The sequence below is a fragment of the Anarrhichthys ocellatus genome, unplaced genomic scaffold (genome assembly GCF_004355925.1).
Source record: "Anarrhichthys ocellatus isolate YVR2014 unplaced genomic scaffold, GSC_Weel_1.0 scaffold706, whole genome shotgun sequence".
Taxonomy (NCBI): Eukaryota; Metazoa; Chordata; class Actinopteri; order Perciformes; family Anarhichadidae; genus Anarrhichthys; species Anarrhichthys ocellatus.
In genome coordinates, this window is record NW_022280680.1 from 5719 (window position 1) to 21466 (window position 15748).

Genomic DNA, 15748 nt, shown 5'->3' on the forward strand with positions numbered 1-15748 from the left:
ACACACACACACACACACACACACACACACACACACACACACACACAAAACTATAAATAAATAACACTGACAGGTTTCAGGTCCCATGAAGGTGCACAATGATCCAAAAATCAAAGGAAGGAGGCGCTGAATGTTAATTCTGTTAAAGGTCAGGGAGTCGGTGCAGCTGGAGGGGCTTTCCTTTACTACCGAGTGTGTGTGTGTGTCTCTAGCTGACAGACTTGAGTTTGACCCAGGCGTTGGTCCCACGGACCTCCAGCGGCGAGTCGTTGCTGAAGATGTGGTTGCAGAGCTCCTCCAGCGGCGGCTCTGGGTCCGATGTGGCGAACTGAGTCGCCTCCTCCACCTCCTTACGGATTGCTACGTCCATTTCCTGACGGGACAGAGAATCTCTCATTATTGGCTGCACGCACACGCACACGCGCACACGCACACCTGATTACCTAAAGGTCCAATTAAGAAGACAGAAAATCTGTGTGTGCACCTTGAACTCCTCCACTGACGCCATGTTGTTGCTGAGCATGCGCTCCTTCAGCATGCTGATGGGGTCGCTCTTACTGCGCACTTCCTGGATCTCGTCCCGCGTGCGGTAGCTACAGGAAGTGACATCACACAGTCAGAACAAACCCGAACTTGCCTTCATGAACAGGAAGTTACCAAACTAACAATGTGGGCGTGGTTTCATATTTGATTTCTGATCCGAGGTTATTTTCTCCATTCATCTGAACCTCTAATTATGAATTTATTTCACTTTTTATATTTGCATACATTTCTTGATTTATTTTCATTTCTCTATTATCTGTACTTATTAATCAATAAAAGTTTCTCATAACATAAATATATTTAAAATGTATCGTTTAGTGAACACACACACACACACACACACACACACACACACTAAAGTGAGGAACCAGAGAAACGAGATGTGACCGGATGACGTCATCACCTGACGCCTGGGTCACTCATGCTGTGTCCATGGTAACGGTAGGTCTGCAGCTCCATGATGATTGGACCCTGAAACCACACAACAAGTCGTCTCTCACAGCCGGCGGCCATCTTTACACATAAAGATCAGCTTCATCGACACGTCAAAGCTTTGAAAACATTTGAATTTGCACGATCGGAGACTCATCGTGTGAGAAGTTAAACCAGAGAAATAAAAAGAAGAACTTTGGGTTTAATTCATCAGTGAGTTCTCCACCTGTTCATCAGCTCACCTTTCCAGACCTGCAGTGGTCTGCAGCAAACCTGGTGGCCTCTCTGACACACAGGACGTCCATCCCGTCCACCTGGGAGACGAGGACGCACGGTCAGAACAAACACTGATAACCCAGCTCTGCTCAGAGTTCTGGTTATCTTACAGAATGTGATGCATTGATGTAGATTATCCACAACTATGAGATACAACGGTGCAGTATTAGTACTTTTACTTCTGTTTGTTTGTTTGCAGTATCATACATGAGCATCAGACAGCTGTATGGATGTTCACACCTGCAACTGCCAGGACGGAGGTCCAGCCTCCTCCTGTTGTAGTCTGGGTTCATACAGGCCAGCTGCAGCATACGGTCCAACAGACACACTGCAGCTACCGCCCAAGACCTCCACGGTGTGTGTGTGTGTGTGTGTGTGTGTCTCACTCTGATTCCTGGTATGTAGTCTCCTCTCTTGTAGTAGTCGGTGCTGGCTGAAGCTCTCTCCACCGACGTGCCCATGCCGTACTTGTTGTTCTCGCAGACGAAGATGCACGGCAGCTTCCACAGGGCGGCCATGTTGAAGGACTCAAACAGCTGGCCCTGGGATCGGAGAGGGGGGGGGTTAAAGTATTCGTACAATGGGTTTGTGGGATTTATAAGAAGTGGGCGGGATGTTTACCTGATTGGCCGCCCCGTCCCCGTAGAGTGAGACGCACACCTGGTTGTTGCCTTGGTACTGGCAGGCCAGAGCAATGCCGGCTCCCAGAGGAACCTGAGCGATGAACAGAGAGTTTCACTTTACACCAAAGCCTCAACAACTCTCACTAACTAGAGGAGGCAGCAGAGCAGCAGCCCTGTGCTCTGAGGTTAAATACTGTGTTTAATGAATAGAGTCTGGTGATAACTTCAAAAAAAAAAAATAGCGCTCACTTAAACTGAGAAATTATGTTCGGAGTCTAAAATACGTTGATGTTCTCCATCTACTGTAGAATATAAAACCTCATCATCACTACGGTCCCTTTAATGTTTTCTTAATGATTATATTATGTCTGTAGATGTGTGTACCTGTGCGCCCACGATGCCGTTTCCTCCATAGAAATGTGGAGCGTACATGTGCATCGAACCCCCCTTTCCTTTGGCCACGCCCCCTTTACGACCTGAGGAGTGATGTTAAATAAATAGATGAATACTTTATTAATCCCGTAGGGGGAATTGTTTCACTACAGCAGCATTTATGGTACAGGTAAAGCAATAAAAATATATATATAAATATATATAAATATATAAATATATATATATAAAAATGCACAATATATACAATAAAATAATATTAACCAACTAAACAAATAAGGTACAATGCCTCCTCCCAGCCTTTAGATGTTAAACTTCTAACCCGTGAGCTCGGCCAGGATCTCTTTGACGGAGATCCCGCGGGTGTACGTGTAGCCGTGGGCGCGGTAGGCGGTGATCAGGTGATCCGAGGGGTTGATGGCGGCCTCGATGCCGACGGCACACGCTTCCTGTAGAAGAAGAAGAACATGAGGACGGGCGGGTACAAGAGCCACGGATTAAATAACAAAATAAAACAATTGGTGGAACTGCACCACTACGAATACACTGAATAAAAAGACAATTAAATGCGTTATTATATTCTGTCCCAAAGACTGTTGTGGTAGATGAAAGGTTTTATGAAGGAAGTTAAATATAAGTAAGAATGTGATTCTCGTGTCTTTTTTTCTGCGGTCAGAAAGATTAAAACGTGAACTTTGTTTAAATGATGTCATAGTCTGCTGTGGTGGTCACCTGTCCGTCATACAGGTGACAGAAGCCTCTGATGATCTTCTGCTTGTAGAGCTGATCGGCTTTGAGCTCCATGCGCCTCACGGTCTGCATGACGCGGTAATACTGCAGACCCTGATCCCGGGTCAGCTCCGCCTGCACCGGAGGACCCTCCTCCAGACGGTGCGCGTCGCACTTCTACCACACAGATAAATAGTGTATTCTATGACCCGTTGATGCAGCTGATTCTGTAGAGTTCGTCACACGTTTAATGCGTTAAAAACTACTTTCAGAGCAGTTCCACTCACCTTGATGTCAAAGGTCGCCTGTGAGGTGAAATCGGCGAAGGAGCGAGAAACCACGACTCTGGCACCCTAAAAAATAAAATAAAAACACATTAAACATCAAAAAACACAAACATGAAGCGCAAAGAAAGATGAAGGCTGCCCTCTTCACAGCAGGTCCAGGGTCAGTGGGGGGGGTCAGGTGGTTCACACTGGACTGGACTACTACAGCGGTATGACGTGGGGGGGGGGGGGTCAGTAACAGGGTGGGAGAACAGCAGCCCAATCTTTCAAACCAAAAACTGGTTCTGGGGTAAAAATTAGAAAGTATTGTATTTAACATCACTGCTGCCCAATACATGATTAAAATAGAAACAGAAAAACAGAAGATTTGATGGAAAAAAGACAATTTGATATTTTTAGTTAGTTTAGATTATTATGAGGAAATATTTGCAACATTACGGTTTAATTCTGAACGCATTTTAGTTAAGCTAACAGAAGAAATTAACAATTTTAGGCCAGAAAATTAATTAAGGAGCAAACTATTTAGAGGAAATATCTAAACTGAGATTATTTTGAGATATTAGAAAGACAATCAGTCTCAGTTTCATTGAAAGACATTAAAATGGTGATTTTTGGAGATTTGGAGAATGTGATGTGTAGTGGGACGTCTCTGCAGCACCACAGTATTTAAATTGAAGATGTTAACATTTAGATTAATAGTCCCAGTCTGAACATAAATAAGTTCTGTTTAGTGTTTTATTGGACTAAACTCTTATTCTTGGTGTTAAATAAAAGCTTCACTTTAAGCAAACAAACTAATCCTAAAAGTGGGTTTTTGTATAAATGAATGTGTAACAGTGAAACACAGTTAATGGGAAAATTAATCATTACTGGAGCAAATATTTATTGATTAGTTTTTAGGTTTTGCAGCTAGATAGATAGATAGATAGATATATTTTAGTAAATCTAATCTTTTGGGGTATTTGAAAACATGAGTAAGAGCTCAGAGAAGTTGTGATATATTTCTATAGACATTCATAACAGATCAGGAATTGAATAATCGTTAGCAGCAGCACTATTACAGTAAATCCATAAAATGATAAACTCTTAAAAAGACAAACATCTGTGATGCTCTACTTAAGATATGAGATTCTCCTTCTTTAATGTCTTCACTGAATGACTTCATAGATCTCTCAGAGAAACAAAAGAAAAGAAAGAATAGATAAGAACCCAGAACTAGCTGGTGCATGCAGCCAGCAGCTGAGAGAGGTTAGTTCCCTTTACGTCTGGATGTTAAACAGACGTTAGGCTTCCCGCCCCTGTTAGTGATCACACATGGAGGCTCCCAGTGCTCTTACTGGTCCGTCCAGCTGGTCTGGCTGGTCGGTCTGGGCGCTAGCTAACGCTCTAGGACTGACTGGTGGTGGTTTGCGTGGTTGCCGCCGGGTCTGAGCCAAGGCGGGCGCCGCCGGAGAGGTTACACTGACGTACTCTGACAGGTCAACCAGCAACTGGGGAACACAGGAGCCAACCAATCAGACCAGAGCACAGCCAGAGGAGGTGTTCAGGGTCTACAGGCGACAACAGCACGGAGACACACACGGACACACACGGACACACCTCTGGAGGCTAAAACAAGCAGAACACACGGAGTCTGGCCCAACAGTGTCCACACTTCACCCGATATTCTTTGATTGGCACAACATTTGAAATATCTTTTACACGCATTATATCACAAATAAACTGAGATATTAAAATCTAAACATTATCTGCTCTTCTGTTTTATATGATTGAACACTTTATACATTTGTTGTATTTTACTCAAATCTTAAAGAAAACTAATTGGTTCCAAAATAATAAACACTGATTTATTCTCAGACACGTCAGTGTTTCATCTTAAGAAGCTAGTTAACGACATCTCTTCTCATAGACGTGAGTAAAGTCTTGTACATTTTGACCATCGCTTACCAAACTAATGCATTGCAACAATAACTTTATTTAAATGCCGATTATCGAGACTGCTGAGGAGTAAACGTTGTGCCAGTGTTGAATATCTCTGGGACGGCTGATAATGAGGTAAACTGTGCCGCCACAGAGCAGCTGATTACATCAAACAACAAACACAAGACGATGTTTAGAACGTTTACAGTTAAATCAAAGAATTTAAAAAAGGACATCTTAACACAGTGAAACAGCTGATTGACTGTATGTAATGTAAGTTCTATCGTGTTGTATTTTAAAAACTCACTGCAAACAAACATCAGCAGAGCAACGAGCTGCTTACCTCGGACACTGTTTGGGCTCCCTGGGGTTCGGGGGGGGGGAGGAGAAGGAAGACATGAATAGAGATTGTTCTGCGCGTGTGTGTGTGTGTGTGTGTGTGTGTGTGTGTAGCCAGAGGGAGAGAGCGAAAGCAAGAGTTCTGCCTTTTCAACCCAAAGCCATAAAAACAGAGTTCCTGCAGTCACACGTTTGTTTTGAGGATCAGTTTGATCATTTTTCGGTGCTTATTTGCATAATTTATAAAACCTGAATCAGAGCTGATGAATGACTGTAGGATCCCTGCGGCCACTGAACCACCACAACATGCAGTCACCAGTGTGTGGTCTGTTGTTGAACAATAATAATTAATAACAGTTAATATGGATGCACTGATGAGTTTTTAATTCAGTATTGCCCTTTATTGTATTTCAGTGAAGTCACATTGTGTTCAGATTAAAGACCGAGCGACCAGTGATTAAAAAACGAGCTGAGAGTTATTAAGTTATTGTTGTGCACATTTAAGAACATGTGAAGATGAAATTCTACACAAGAAAGTACTAATGTTTGTACTTTAAGTATACAGTGTTTTGATGCTAATGTACTTTTATACATTACTTCACGTTTAAAATGCAGAAGTTTTACTTGTAAGAGTATTTCTACACGGTGGGAATGCTTATTTTAGTTCATATATAAAGAATTGTATTTGTAATGATACTTTTACTGAAGTAAAGTAACGTTACTTCCTCCACTAATGCCAACTAGTGGAAGCTAAATTTAGCCTTTAATTGGTTAATGCTTAAACTCGATATTGGTCACACCAGTGTATCTTAAATCAATAAAGCTGCGCGAGGAAGACAAACCACAGACCAATTAGTCTTAAATTAATTAAAGATGAACTGCAGAGACAGAAAAGTAAAAGAGACATGACCACAGCATGCAGAATGTGAAGAAAGAGTCAAACTAGCCGCTGATGCTAACATGCTAACATGCTACCATGCTCACAAGGTCAGCTCCAACCAGCCAAACAAAACCAAAGCTAGCTAGCCGTTAGCATCGGCTAAGAAACGAGCACAAACTCAACATTAACCCCAAAACCCACTCACCACATTCCTGCCAGTGATCCTACAAAGTGCGTTAGAGATAATGGTCAACATGTTTTTCATGCTACTGAACGAAGACCCGGCTCTTAAAGGATTAGAACAGCGGATGTTAGTCGCTGCTAAAGTGCTACTTCCGTGTTAGTGTCCGTGTGAGAAACGACGACGGGTGGAACACTGACTAGCGCAGAGTATTGGTTCCTAGAGGTTTATATAGGGGCACGGAAAACGCGATTTAGAATTGAATTTAATACAAAAATCTGGTTTTTATTTAAACCCCGAAAAACACAAACATTAAAAAAAAAAAATACATATATATGAATAAAAGGAAATAGTCCGTGCCAATGATTAAAACGGTAATGTAAATACAAAGAGGGAACACCTGTGTATTGTTAATTGAATTGACGAATTAACACATTTTAAATGATTAGAACTTACAGGCAAGTTTTAAAGTGTTTTTGTTAACAGAAGATTCAACAGTTTTAACGTAAATTTCTAATTCCTCTAACAAAGCAGGACACTTTAAAAAAAATATTTTTTAAACTACAAGGTTTGTCTTTAGATTTGTGAAAATGATGGAAACCAAACTGCAGTAAGAGACAAAGAGAAATCATTACATATAAGCACCTTTATTAAAAAAATAAAATACAGAAAAATTAATATTTAAATAAGAAATAGATAAAACACATTTTGCAGTTATCTTTTATTTTGACACCAGGGGGCAAAGAGTCAAAAGTGACAAAATTAAGTTAAACTAATTGAAAGCAAAGACACGAGGACAACGGTGGAGTGAAGATAAATAGGAATTTATTTATTGCATTTGAGTAAATATACAACAGAAGGACAGAGAAATGGCGCCCACCTCCTTCTCTGTGACACATTGAGAATGAAGCTTCCCATTCAACACAATATATAAACTGAAGACAGAGTTTTGTGCCTTCAAGCAGCAGCGGAATATAAAAGAGTAACATAATGTAAAACAATGCGGATCAGGAATAAATGAGGTTCTGACAAATCTTATGACCGTTGAGCTGTAAAGTATAAATGAAACAATAAACAAAACAGTCTGTGTTCTACTGTAGTGTTCCTCTCTGCACTGAAGAGTTAAACCCACCAGAACATTTACAGTAACAGGTTGTTACTTTAACAAGGCGTGATGCAAAAGAAAAATAATGTATACTGTAACCCGAAGAGCATTCATTCCTCCCAGCTGACCTCACACACACACGTACACACACACACACGTACACACTCAGTCAGTCAGTCTCTCTCTCTCTCTCTCTCTCTCTCTCTCTCTCTCTCACACACACACACACACACACACACACACTCACACACACAAGTGCTGAAAGGCTTTGGCGTGTCATGCTGCTTTCACTACTCCACAGTCTGATTAAAGTGTCTCTTCCCGTCCAGATACAGCATCGACTCTGTCGCACAAACACAGAACAAAGAGACAAAAACAGCATCGATGAGTTTATCTTTCCTCACAGTAACGGCTGAGTTTCATCCAGGATTCATCCGCCCTCGTCTTTCTGTAGTTTAACGTATAAATCATCGTTTCCACAGAGTGTACACAGTTAAGAGTGTTTATCTGTTACAAGGAAAAGTCCAGCATGAGCTTCAATATATAGTACGTGTGTGTGTGTGTGTGTGTGTGTGTGTGTGTGTGTGTGTGTGTGTGCTCACCTCCATAAGTCATGGGGATGATGTTGGGGACGTCGCGGTCAGACACGAAGGTGAAGTGGAAGACGTTGGTGGTGTTGTGCTGACGGGTCAACGGGTCGAACACCTCGCTGTGAACTCTGACCTGGATGTTCTTCCCCTGTGTGTAGCACACCTGAAACACACACAAGCTCTGAGGTCAATCACTGAGAAACAGACAAACACACACACACACACACACACACACACACACACACACACTAACACTAACACACACACCTGAGAGGAGAGCAGCAGCAGGGAGCCGATCTCCACGGGTTTCTGGAATAGGATATCATCGACGGCCACCAGACTGGGTCGACCTCCTCTGTGAACAAACACAGAATAGTTTTTACTTCTAGTACACACTAACTACTCACAAAGTACACACTGTTGCACCCAGTATCCTCGGCGACACGGACGTCTTTTACTTCTACTCGTGCATCTTTAGTTGGTTTGTTTCTGTCGTCTTTCTGTCAATAACTGACGTTCATTGTTACTCTCAAAGCGTTCCAGCAGCCTTCTCTTTTAACCTCGGCTCCATGAGAACAGCCAGAGAGGTCTGCTGACTCGCACACTGAGCAACGTGAACATCCTGGTACTTTTGTGTATTGGGATATACTGAATAGTTTTCGATCTTTCATCTCACCCGTAGGAGCAGGCGTTGGCCCAGCCCAACTCGTAGGCTTTCCTCATCAGAAAACCTCCAAATATCCTGTTGAAGATGTTCCTCTCCTGGTCAACACACACACATACAAACACTTCAAACTATCTCCAGATTAAGGGAATAAACTACGGACACAAACGTGATGACTGGGCTCAAACTGGAGGAACACTTAACCACAATAATACCTTTAAAAATGGATTTTTAAGATGAGCAGAACAAACTGTGGTGTTTCCATCAAATGTGAGAAACTAACAGAAAGCGCTGTCAAAGGAACAGTAACGTGAGGTAGAATATCTTTTATTTCTTTCTATTAGAGAATTCTAACGTTCTGCATTTCGTCCCTCCAGCTGTTCCCTCATCTCACCTGAGGGTGGCAGATCTCCAGCCCTTTCAGTTTGGCGTCTTCCATCCACACAGAGCTTGGAGGCAGAAGTCTGCTGCGGAAACTGACCGTCCTGTAGAAGAAGAAAACACACACACACACACACACACACACACACACACACACACACACACAGAGTATATTTATAATAGCTCCCACATCTTTTAACTGTATACAAAATCAGAATTACGTGCAGCAATCAAGGGTTTATGGCAGCTTTTAAGGACCATTGTAGGTTAATAAGAAAAGGGGAATAAAGACATACATTTATGAGAAAGAAACGAGATTAAAGTATGCGAAAAACTCAGAAATGTACAATAAAAAAAACCTTAAATGAGCATGTTGCTTTCTTCTGAATACATCGAATGCACGGCAACAGGTCTTCATGATAACGCGGTGATTCTGGACTAAAGTCAACAGTGTTTCCTGATCGATAAATCCGACTGCAAAGTCTGATTTGATGAGATCATCCGCTGTTTGTGGTGTTGAGAGGTTGATCCAACCTCGCAAAGTGAAGAGTGACCTGGTTCTTAGACAATATTTTCTCTCTCTCTTTATAATCTCACAGAGTATTTGAAGAGTTTTCTCCTAAATTAGTGATGTTTTTTGGTTTGTAAATTGTAAATTCAGAGTTTTTCTCACGTAAATGTTCCCGTCTAACCTCAGCATGGTTTATTACACAGAATTATCTGAGAAGCCGTCGTTGGAAAATGTTTGTAAAAAGGGCAGGAACATCCCAAAAAAGATGTGGCAGGTGATTGGATGAACTATCTGTCAATCAAACTCTTAGCGAAGTCAGTCGGAGGAAGTTTCATCGAGGAAAGCCTTCAGCGTCGTTCTTTGCTCTTCTTTCAATGAAGAAATACTCTCCAGCTGTGATAGAACGGATGCTGTTGCTGCTTCTAACTCTCCCTCCGCCTCTGTAAGTTATTTATTTTTAGCTACAATGTCCCGAACATGCCGGCGTAGATGTTAAAGCCGAACTAATCGCATATTTCTGAAGTGACGTTACTGAATCTAAAATGTTAAAAAACTACTATAAATGTTATTCCCAAGATCCAGACCTTCTCTGTGACCGCTACCTCGCCAGACTTCCATATATAGAGATTAACAAACTTTATCAATGACCCCATTATTGATTTTGGAGGATGATTTCACTTAAAGTCTCAGAGCATCTCAGTCGTACTTTGTGTCCAGCGTGTTGAGGAACAGACTGTGAACGATCTTCCTCTCCTCGTCCGTGGGCGCCGCCTTCAGCAGCGACGCAGTGCTCAGGTCCACACGCCGGATCTTATTAGCTGGAAAACAAAGAACACAGAATGACACAAACAATACACAGAGTTAGAGAGCTTTCTGTCACCTTCACAAAGGTTGTGTCAGGATCTCATACCTTCTCCTTCCTGGAAAAGCTTCTCCTCCTCTGGACCTTCTGGCTTCAGAGGATTTACATAAGCTGCCCTGAAACACAGAAAAAAGACAGAAACATAGAGTTAATATCAAGCTTATGTATAATATAACAATATATTACTTCAACACAGGTGGAAAGTAACGAAGTACAATTTAGAGGTACTTCACTGGAGTCTGTTTTACTCCACTACACTCATCTGACTTTAACAAGTTAAGAGGTTGAATCGAAAATTAATTGGCAACTATTATACGATACAAACTAAAAACATTTGATGGTTCCAGAAGTAATAATGTTAATCATGTAAATGTATTAGTAATACTGTTAATCATGTAAATGTATTAGTAATACTGTTAATCATGTAAATGTATTAGTAATAATGTTAATGTGTAGTGTAGGAGCCGTTGGTTACTTCCTGTATACATTGATGCTCATTCTGTGTAAACGTTCCTCAGACTGTGTCCTACCTCTTGTTTTCTGGATCCCGGGCCACCATGACAAATGTTGCATCCAGAACCGGAGAATAAGCTCCATTGTGGAACTGGAAGAAGAGTCACATTGTGAGATAACAGCTTATGTCTCGGTCAGATGTTTAAGACGCCTCGCTTTATGTATTTACCTTCATTACCTCCATTGGTGTGGTTTAATCTCAACACCACAATCCCCTTTTATCTTTCCTTATCAATCATTTCTTTCTTCTACTTCCCCAAATAACTAAACTTAACACGTGTGTTTGTGTGTGTACCTGTGACATGTGCATCTTGGCTTCGATAGAGGTCTTTCCCACCCACGTCACATGACCAGTGAACTTGATGTCGCAGTCAGGGTAGATGATGTGCTGTCTCATGTCTGTCCGACGGAGGGGGGGGGGGGGGATTCATTAATTAACTGACCAACAACCTAAAACTTAGTTCAATCCAAACAGACTTACCGATCTTATCCACCAGGGCAGTGACGATGGACAGAGGAGACCTCTTCAGCGCCACATTATAGGTGTGAGAGTAGGAGATGAGGACTGAGGAGACGAGGAAGAAAAGATGTTAGTGTTTGACTGTGTTGAACTGTGTCGACTTATAATGGAAGTGAATGTGTGTCTTAGTGATACCTGCTAAACTGTCCAAGTCCTCCAGGATTCTACCAAACCTGAGAAGAGACAAAAGTAAGAGGGAGGTGAGTTCTAGTTCATATGTATGTGTGTGGGTTTGATTTTCTATCCTGGTGGGGTCCATCACCTGACATCACTCACGCTATGTCAGGTGATATAGCCATGAAGGTGATATGACCAAAGGCATGCGCACTGCAATCAACAGAAAACAGTCTGCTGATATGCCTGGTGCATTTTCTTGAAAGTGGACCCCACAGACTTCATTTACAATACTCCGTTTGTGCCCCAGTGGTCAGAGATGGTGTTGCGGAGTGAGAACTTGCATTGGTGGGGTCATGTTCCTGAGTGTGTGTGCGTGTGTGCGTGTGTGCGTACCTGACAGTGTTGTGGAAGGTCAGGTACTTCTCTCTGAGCTGTGGTTCGGAGCCCAGAGGCAGGTGCACCTCCAGGTAGCTGTCCTTCATCCTCTTGGCTGGAAGGTCGCTTTGAGACTTCGCCAACATGGACGACAGCGACACGCGCTCCGACATGGCCTGCTGGTGGTCGCTGCACACACGAGAACATATTCAAAACTGATCCACAAATGATTTCGTTAACATTGCGGGCATTTGGCCTCGGTGGAGATCTTTCTAGCTTTGGTTTATTTTTCTATAATTATGTTTATTTTCATGCACCGAAACAAGTTCCTTGCATGTAAAAACCTACTCGGTTCAGAAGCCAGTTGCAGTTTACATCCACGTCTGTCATTGCATCTCATTTGTGTGAAAATTGTCATAATTAGAATATAAATTGTTGAGTTGCAAAGTTTGATTGTTGAAATAAAGTGAGTCAGTTACAGTGCAAAACTTTATCACAAATTTGAGGGGTTGAATTAACAGAGAATAAAATGTCAAAACAATAATTCCAGTACTTGAGTAAATGTACTAGTTATATTGCACAACTGGCTCAAAGTAGGACTTGATTGGTAGAAATATAACAATAATGTACCATACCTGCACAAGTATAAAAAGATTGTTTGTTATCGATAGATATTAGACACAAAAACAAACGAACGGAAACAAAACAGCAGAAATGTGATGTTCTCTTGTTGCTTTGACACAAATGGTTCAGTACCTCCAGTTAGTGGAAGCTCCCACGATTTCTCTCAGCCTGTTTCGTACTGAAAAACACAAGAAACACAATCAGATCATCTATGTGTGTGTGTGTGTGTGCGCGTGCGTGCGTGCGTATGTGTATATGACAGTGTGTGTGTGTGTGTGTGTGTGAGAGAGTGAAAGCACCAAAAGTTCAAGGCTATACGTTTCATACCGTCTCGGTCACAATGAGGCTGTTACACTTTTGTTTTTACAGCTGAAGCCTTCAGGGACACCAGTTCAGTCACTTTAAGCTGACATGACGCACTAAATATTTTATTGTGATTATGTGCTCTAATAAAGGGCACGACTTATTCCTCAATCTCAGAGATCTTTAGTGATAACATTTAAGTGAACAGAGTGATCTGATGGTGAATCAAACCATCAAATGTCCGTAATTCTTGCAGCTCATTGAGGCCCAAAACAGTGAGACAATATGAAACACAGAGTACAGATCGAATAGAGGCGGCTATCGCGTGGGAACCAGCTGCGACAAAATACTGAAGCTCAGTGCAACAGAGGGAAGAAGAAGGTCGACAGACGCCACCATGGAATGCTGTGGAGCCGGCATGAACATTACAATCCAAACAGGAGAGCAGTACAAAGTGTATTAACGAAGGTGTAAAAGAAGACGGTAACATGCAGGAGCCATTAAAGTGCAATTAGAGCAAATTAGAAGAGACTGGCTACAGGTAGGAGTAGTTCAGATAGATACGATTCATCTTGGTTTACCAACACGCACCATTAGACACGTGTAAAAGTGGATTTCCTGTGGAGAAACAGAAATGATTGAATGGGTATTTTACACATTGAATTATGTCACCATGTTACATTTCACGACATTCATTCAGCATCAAACATTTGAAGTGCGTCCCTCTCAAAACCAGCAGCTGAAGCCGTGTTCAGTGCCACAGCTCTGAGTGCTGACACGGGTTGTTTTTTAGGAAGCGAGACATTAGCATGCGCTAGCTAGTAGCGACTCTGACTTCAGCAGGAAGTTCATGACGCCGGAGATTCATTTGTGAACTTTGTTCTTGAATTTGAACCTGCTGTAAAATGTCACAAATGATCCTAAAGCTCAGGACAATGTCTAAAAAGGGCTTGTTTGGTCCGACCAACAGTCCAGAACAGAAGCCCGGTTCTGAACACCTGTAGTTCAGAACCAGACCGTAAGCCTTTATATTGTCACATCCACTGAAAGTAGTCAGCTGATACCAATTCAGACACCTCAACTCAGGTTGTTTTCCAAAACCATATGTGGTGAGATCATGCAGCAACAACCTCAAGAGACTGTGGTATAAAGCTTCAGGGCCCGTTTCCTTGTCTAAGGTTCAAGGGACGTAGATGTCACGTTTAATGTCCCATTGCGACAGTAAACGGCATCAAAGTCCAGCAAGTGCTTGTGTAAAAGCCATCACAAGGGAAGCTGTAACCATAAAATGACTTTAACAATAAAGCTGCTCACTTCAGCTTTATGATCTGGTACGAACACGTTCTGACCCAGAAGTGACGCACAGGTTCCTCTCTGCCAGCTGATCAAACTGAGGAGCCATTTATTTAAAGTTACAGTGAGGAACTATTACCTGGTCCTGAACCAGTCTCAGTGTAGTCCTGATCCTCTATCAGACCTCCATCAGTACAGAGACCATCAGAGAGAAGGTGGTCTGTTTCTACAGAGTTATTCTTAATGCTCGTCATCAGAGCCACTGGGTCGGATTCTCCTTCAACTCAGACTCCAGCAGAGACCGGCTTCACCTGCAGCCCTGGACCTGCAGTCGGAGCTCCGGACGGGAGAACCAGAACCAGGACTGAGAGGAGCAGACTGTCAGACCCTGCTGCAGTAGAATGAGAGGTTTTCTGAAGAGACTCTGGTGCTCAGAGACACGACAGCTTTAGTCCACAGGGACCAACAGAACCAACACTAAGTTAAAGTTCCGCACAGTAACTTTAAATATTTCATTTTCTATTTCAATCGTTGGTAAAGTTCTGAGATGTTGGAGGGATTCACAGGTCTGGAACCAGCTCAGTCAGCAAAAAAAATAGAATCCAATGCAAAAAAAAACAAAAAACTTCCTGTACGACCAGGACGGCACTCATGTCTATAATGAGTCAGTCAAACAGGAAGCACGGCGGCCATCTTACCTTCAGCCATGTCCGGCGCCCGGCCCGGCTTGGACACGCCCCCCGAACAAAACGACCGGGTCGTGACGGACGCAGCCGACCGCAGCAGCAGGAACCTGCAGGACACAAGAGGACATGACAGAATACTGAATAAACACACCAGAGAGGACCTCTGAGTCAAGGAATCCAGTTACATCCACAAGCATCCTATTCTAAATATAACCGCCATCTGATCTGTGTTTAATCCTGCTGCTCCACACACAGACTCTGACTGATGGAAAACCTGTGTTGTTGCCAAACACTTCACCTCCATCTGCTCCGACATGTTCCATTAAAAACAGAAGAAGAAGAACGTCACAAAGCACAGTTCATCCAGACGCTACTTCTTACGCAATAAAGAGACAACACCCATAACCGCAGCGCCACTTTCTAAGACTTTTACTCCAGAGACAAATATATTTAAAACATGTAAAAAGTGCATGTACCTCTGAGATGTAGTACAGTAAAAACTACAATATGTACCTCTGATGTGTAGTACAGTATAAACTACAATATGTACCTCTGATGTGTAGTACAGTAAAAACTACAATATTTACCTCTGAGATGTAGTACA

General features: G+C 42.3%; 2 protein-coding genes across 5 annotated transcripts; both read right to left on the bottom strand.

The window, feature by feature from the left end:
* Positions 1-29: 29 nt before the first annotated feature.
* On the bottom strand, positions 30-6781 carry LOC116376916 (pyruvate dehydrogenase E1 component subunit alpha, mitochondrial-like). Of its 3 annotated transcripts, XM_031838415.1 has the most exons (13): positions 6625-6781; positions 5544-5564; positions 4618-4770; positions 3281-3346; positions 2997-3170; positions 2587-2713; positions 2259-2350; positions 1873-1965; positions 1638-1793; positions 1218-1289; positions 947-1014; positions 485-593; positions 30-373 (listed from the first exon to the last, which is right to left on the bottom strand). In XM_031838415.1, the coding sequence occupies exons 1-13, from the start codon at positions 6682-6684 to the stop codon at positions 209-211; spliced, it is 1356 nt and encodes a 451-aa protein (XP_031694275.1). In that variant the 5' UTR covers positions 6685-6781; the 3' UTR covers positions 30-208. The 3 variants fall into 3 exon arrangements, with proteins under 3 accessions (XP_031694275.1, XP_031694276.1, XP_031694277.1); XM_031838416.1 differs by lacking the exon at positions 4618-4770; XM_031838417.1 differs by lacking the exons at positions 4618-4770; positions 5544-5564.
* Positions 6782-7344: 563 nt separating this feature from the next.
* Positions 7345-15282, bottom strand: acot9.1 (acyl-CoA thioesterase 9, tandem duplicate 1). Of its 2 annotated transcripts, XM_031838419.1 has the most exons (15): positions 15157-15282; positions 13757-13783; positions 12995-13040; positions 12257-12427; positions 11882-11919; positions 11708-11791; positions 11522-11625; positions 11244-11317; positions 10762-10829; positions 10558-10669; positions 9354-9444; positions 8972-9057; positions 8563-8650; positions 8308-8458; positions 7345-8048 (listed from the first exon to the last, which is right to left on the bottom strand). In XM_031838419.1, the coding sequence occupies exons 1-15, from the start codon at positions 15164-15166 to the stop codon at positions 7996-7998; spliced, it is 1203 nt and encodes a 400-aa protein (XP_031694279.1). In that variant the 5' UTR covers positions 15167-15282; the 3' UTR covers positions 7345-7995. The 2 variants fall into 2 exon arrangements, with proteins under 2 accessions (XP_031694279.1, XP_031694280.1); XM_031838420.1 differs by lacking the exon at positions 13757-13783.
* Positions 15283-15748: the final 466 nt, after the last annotated feature.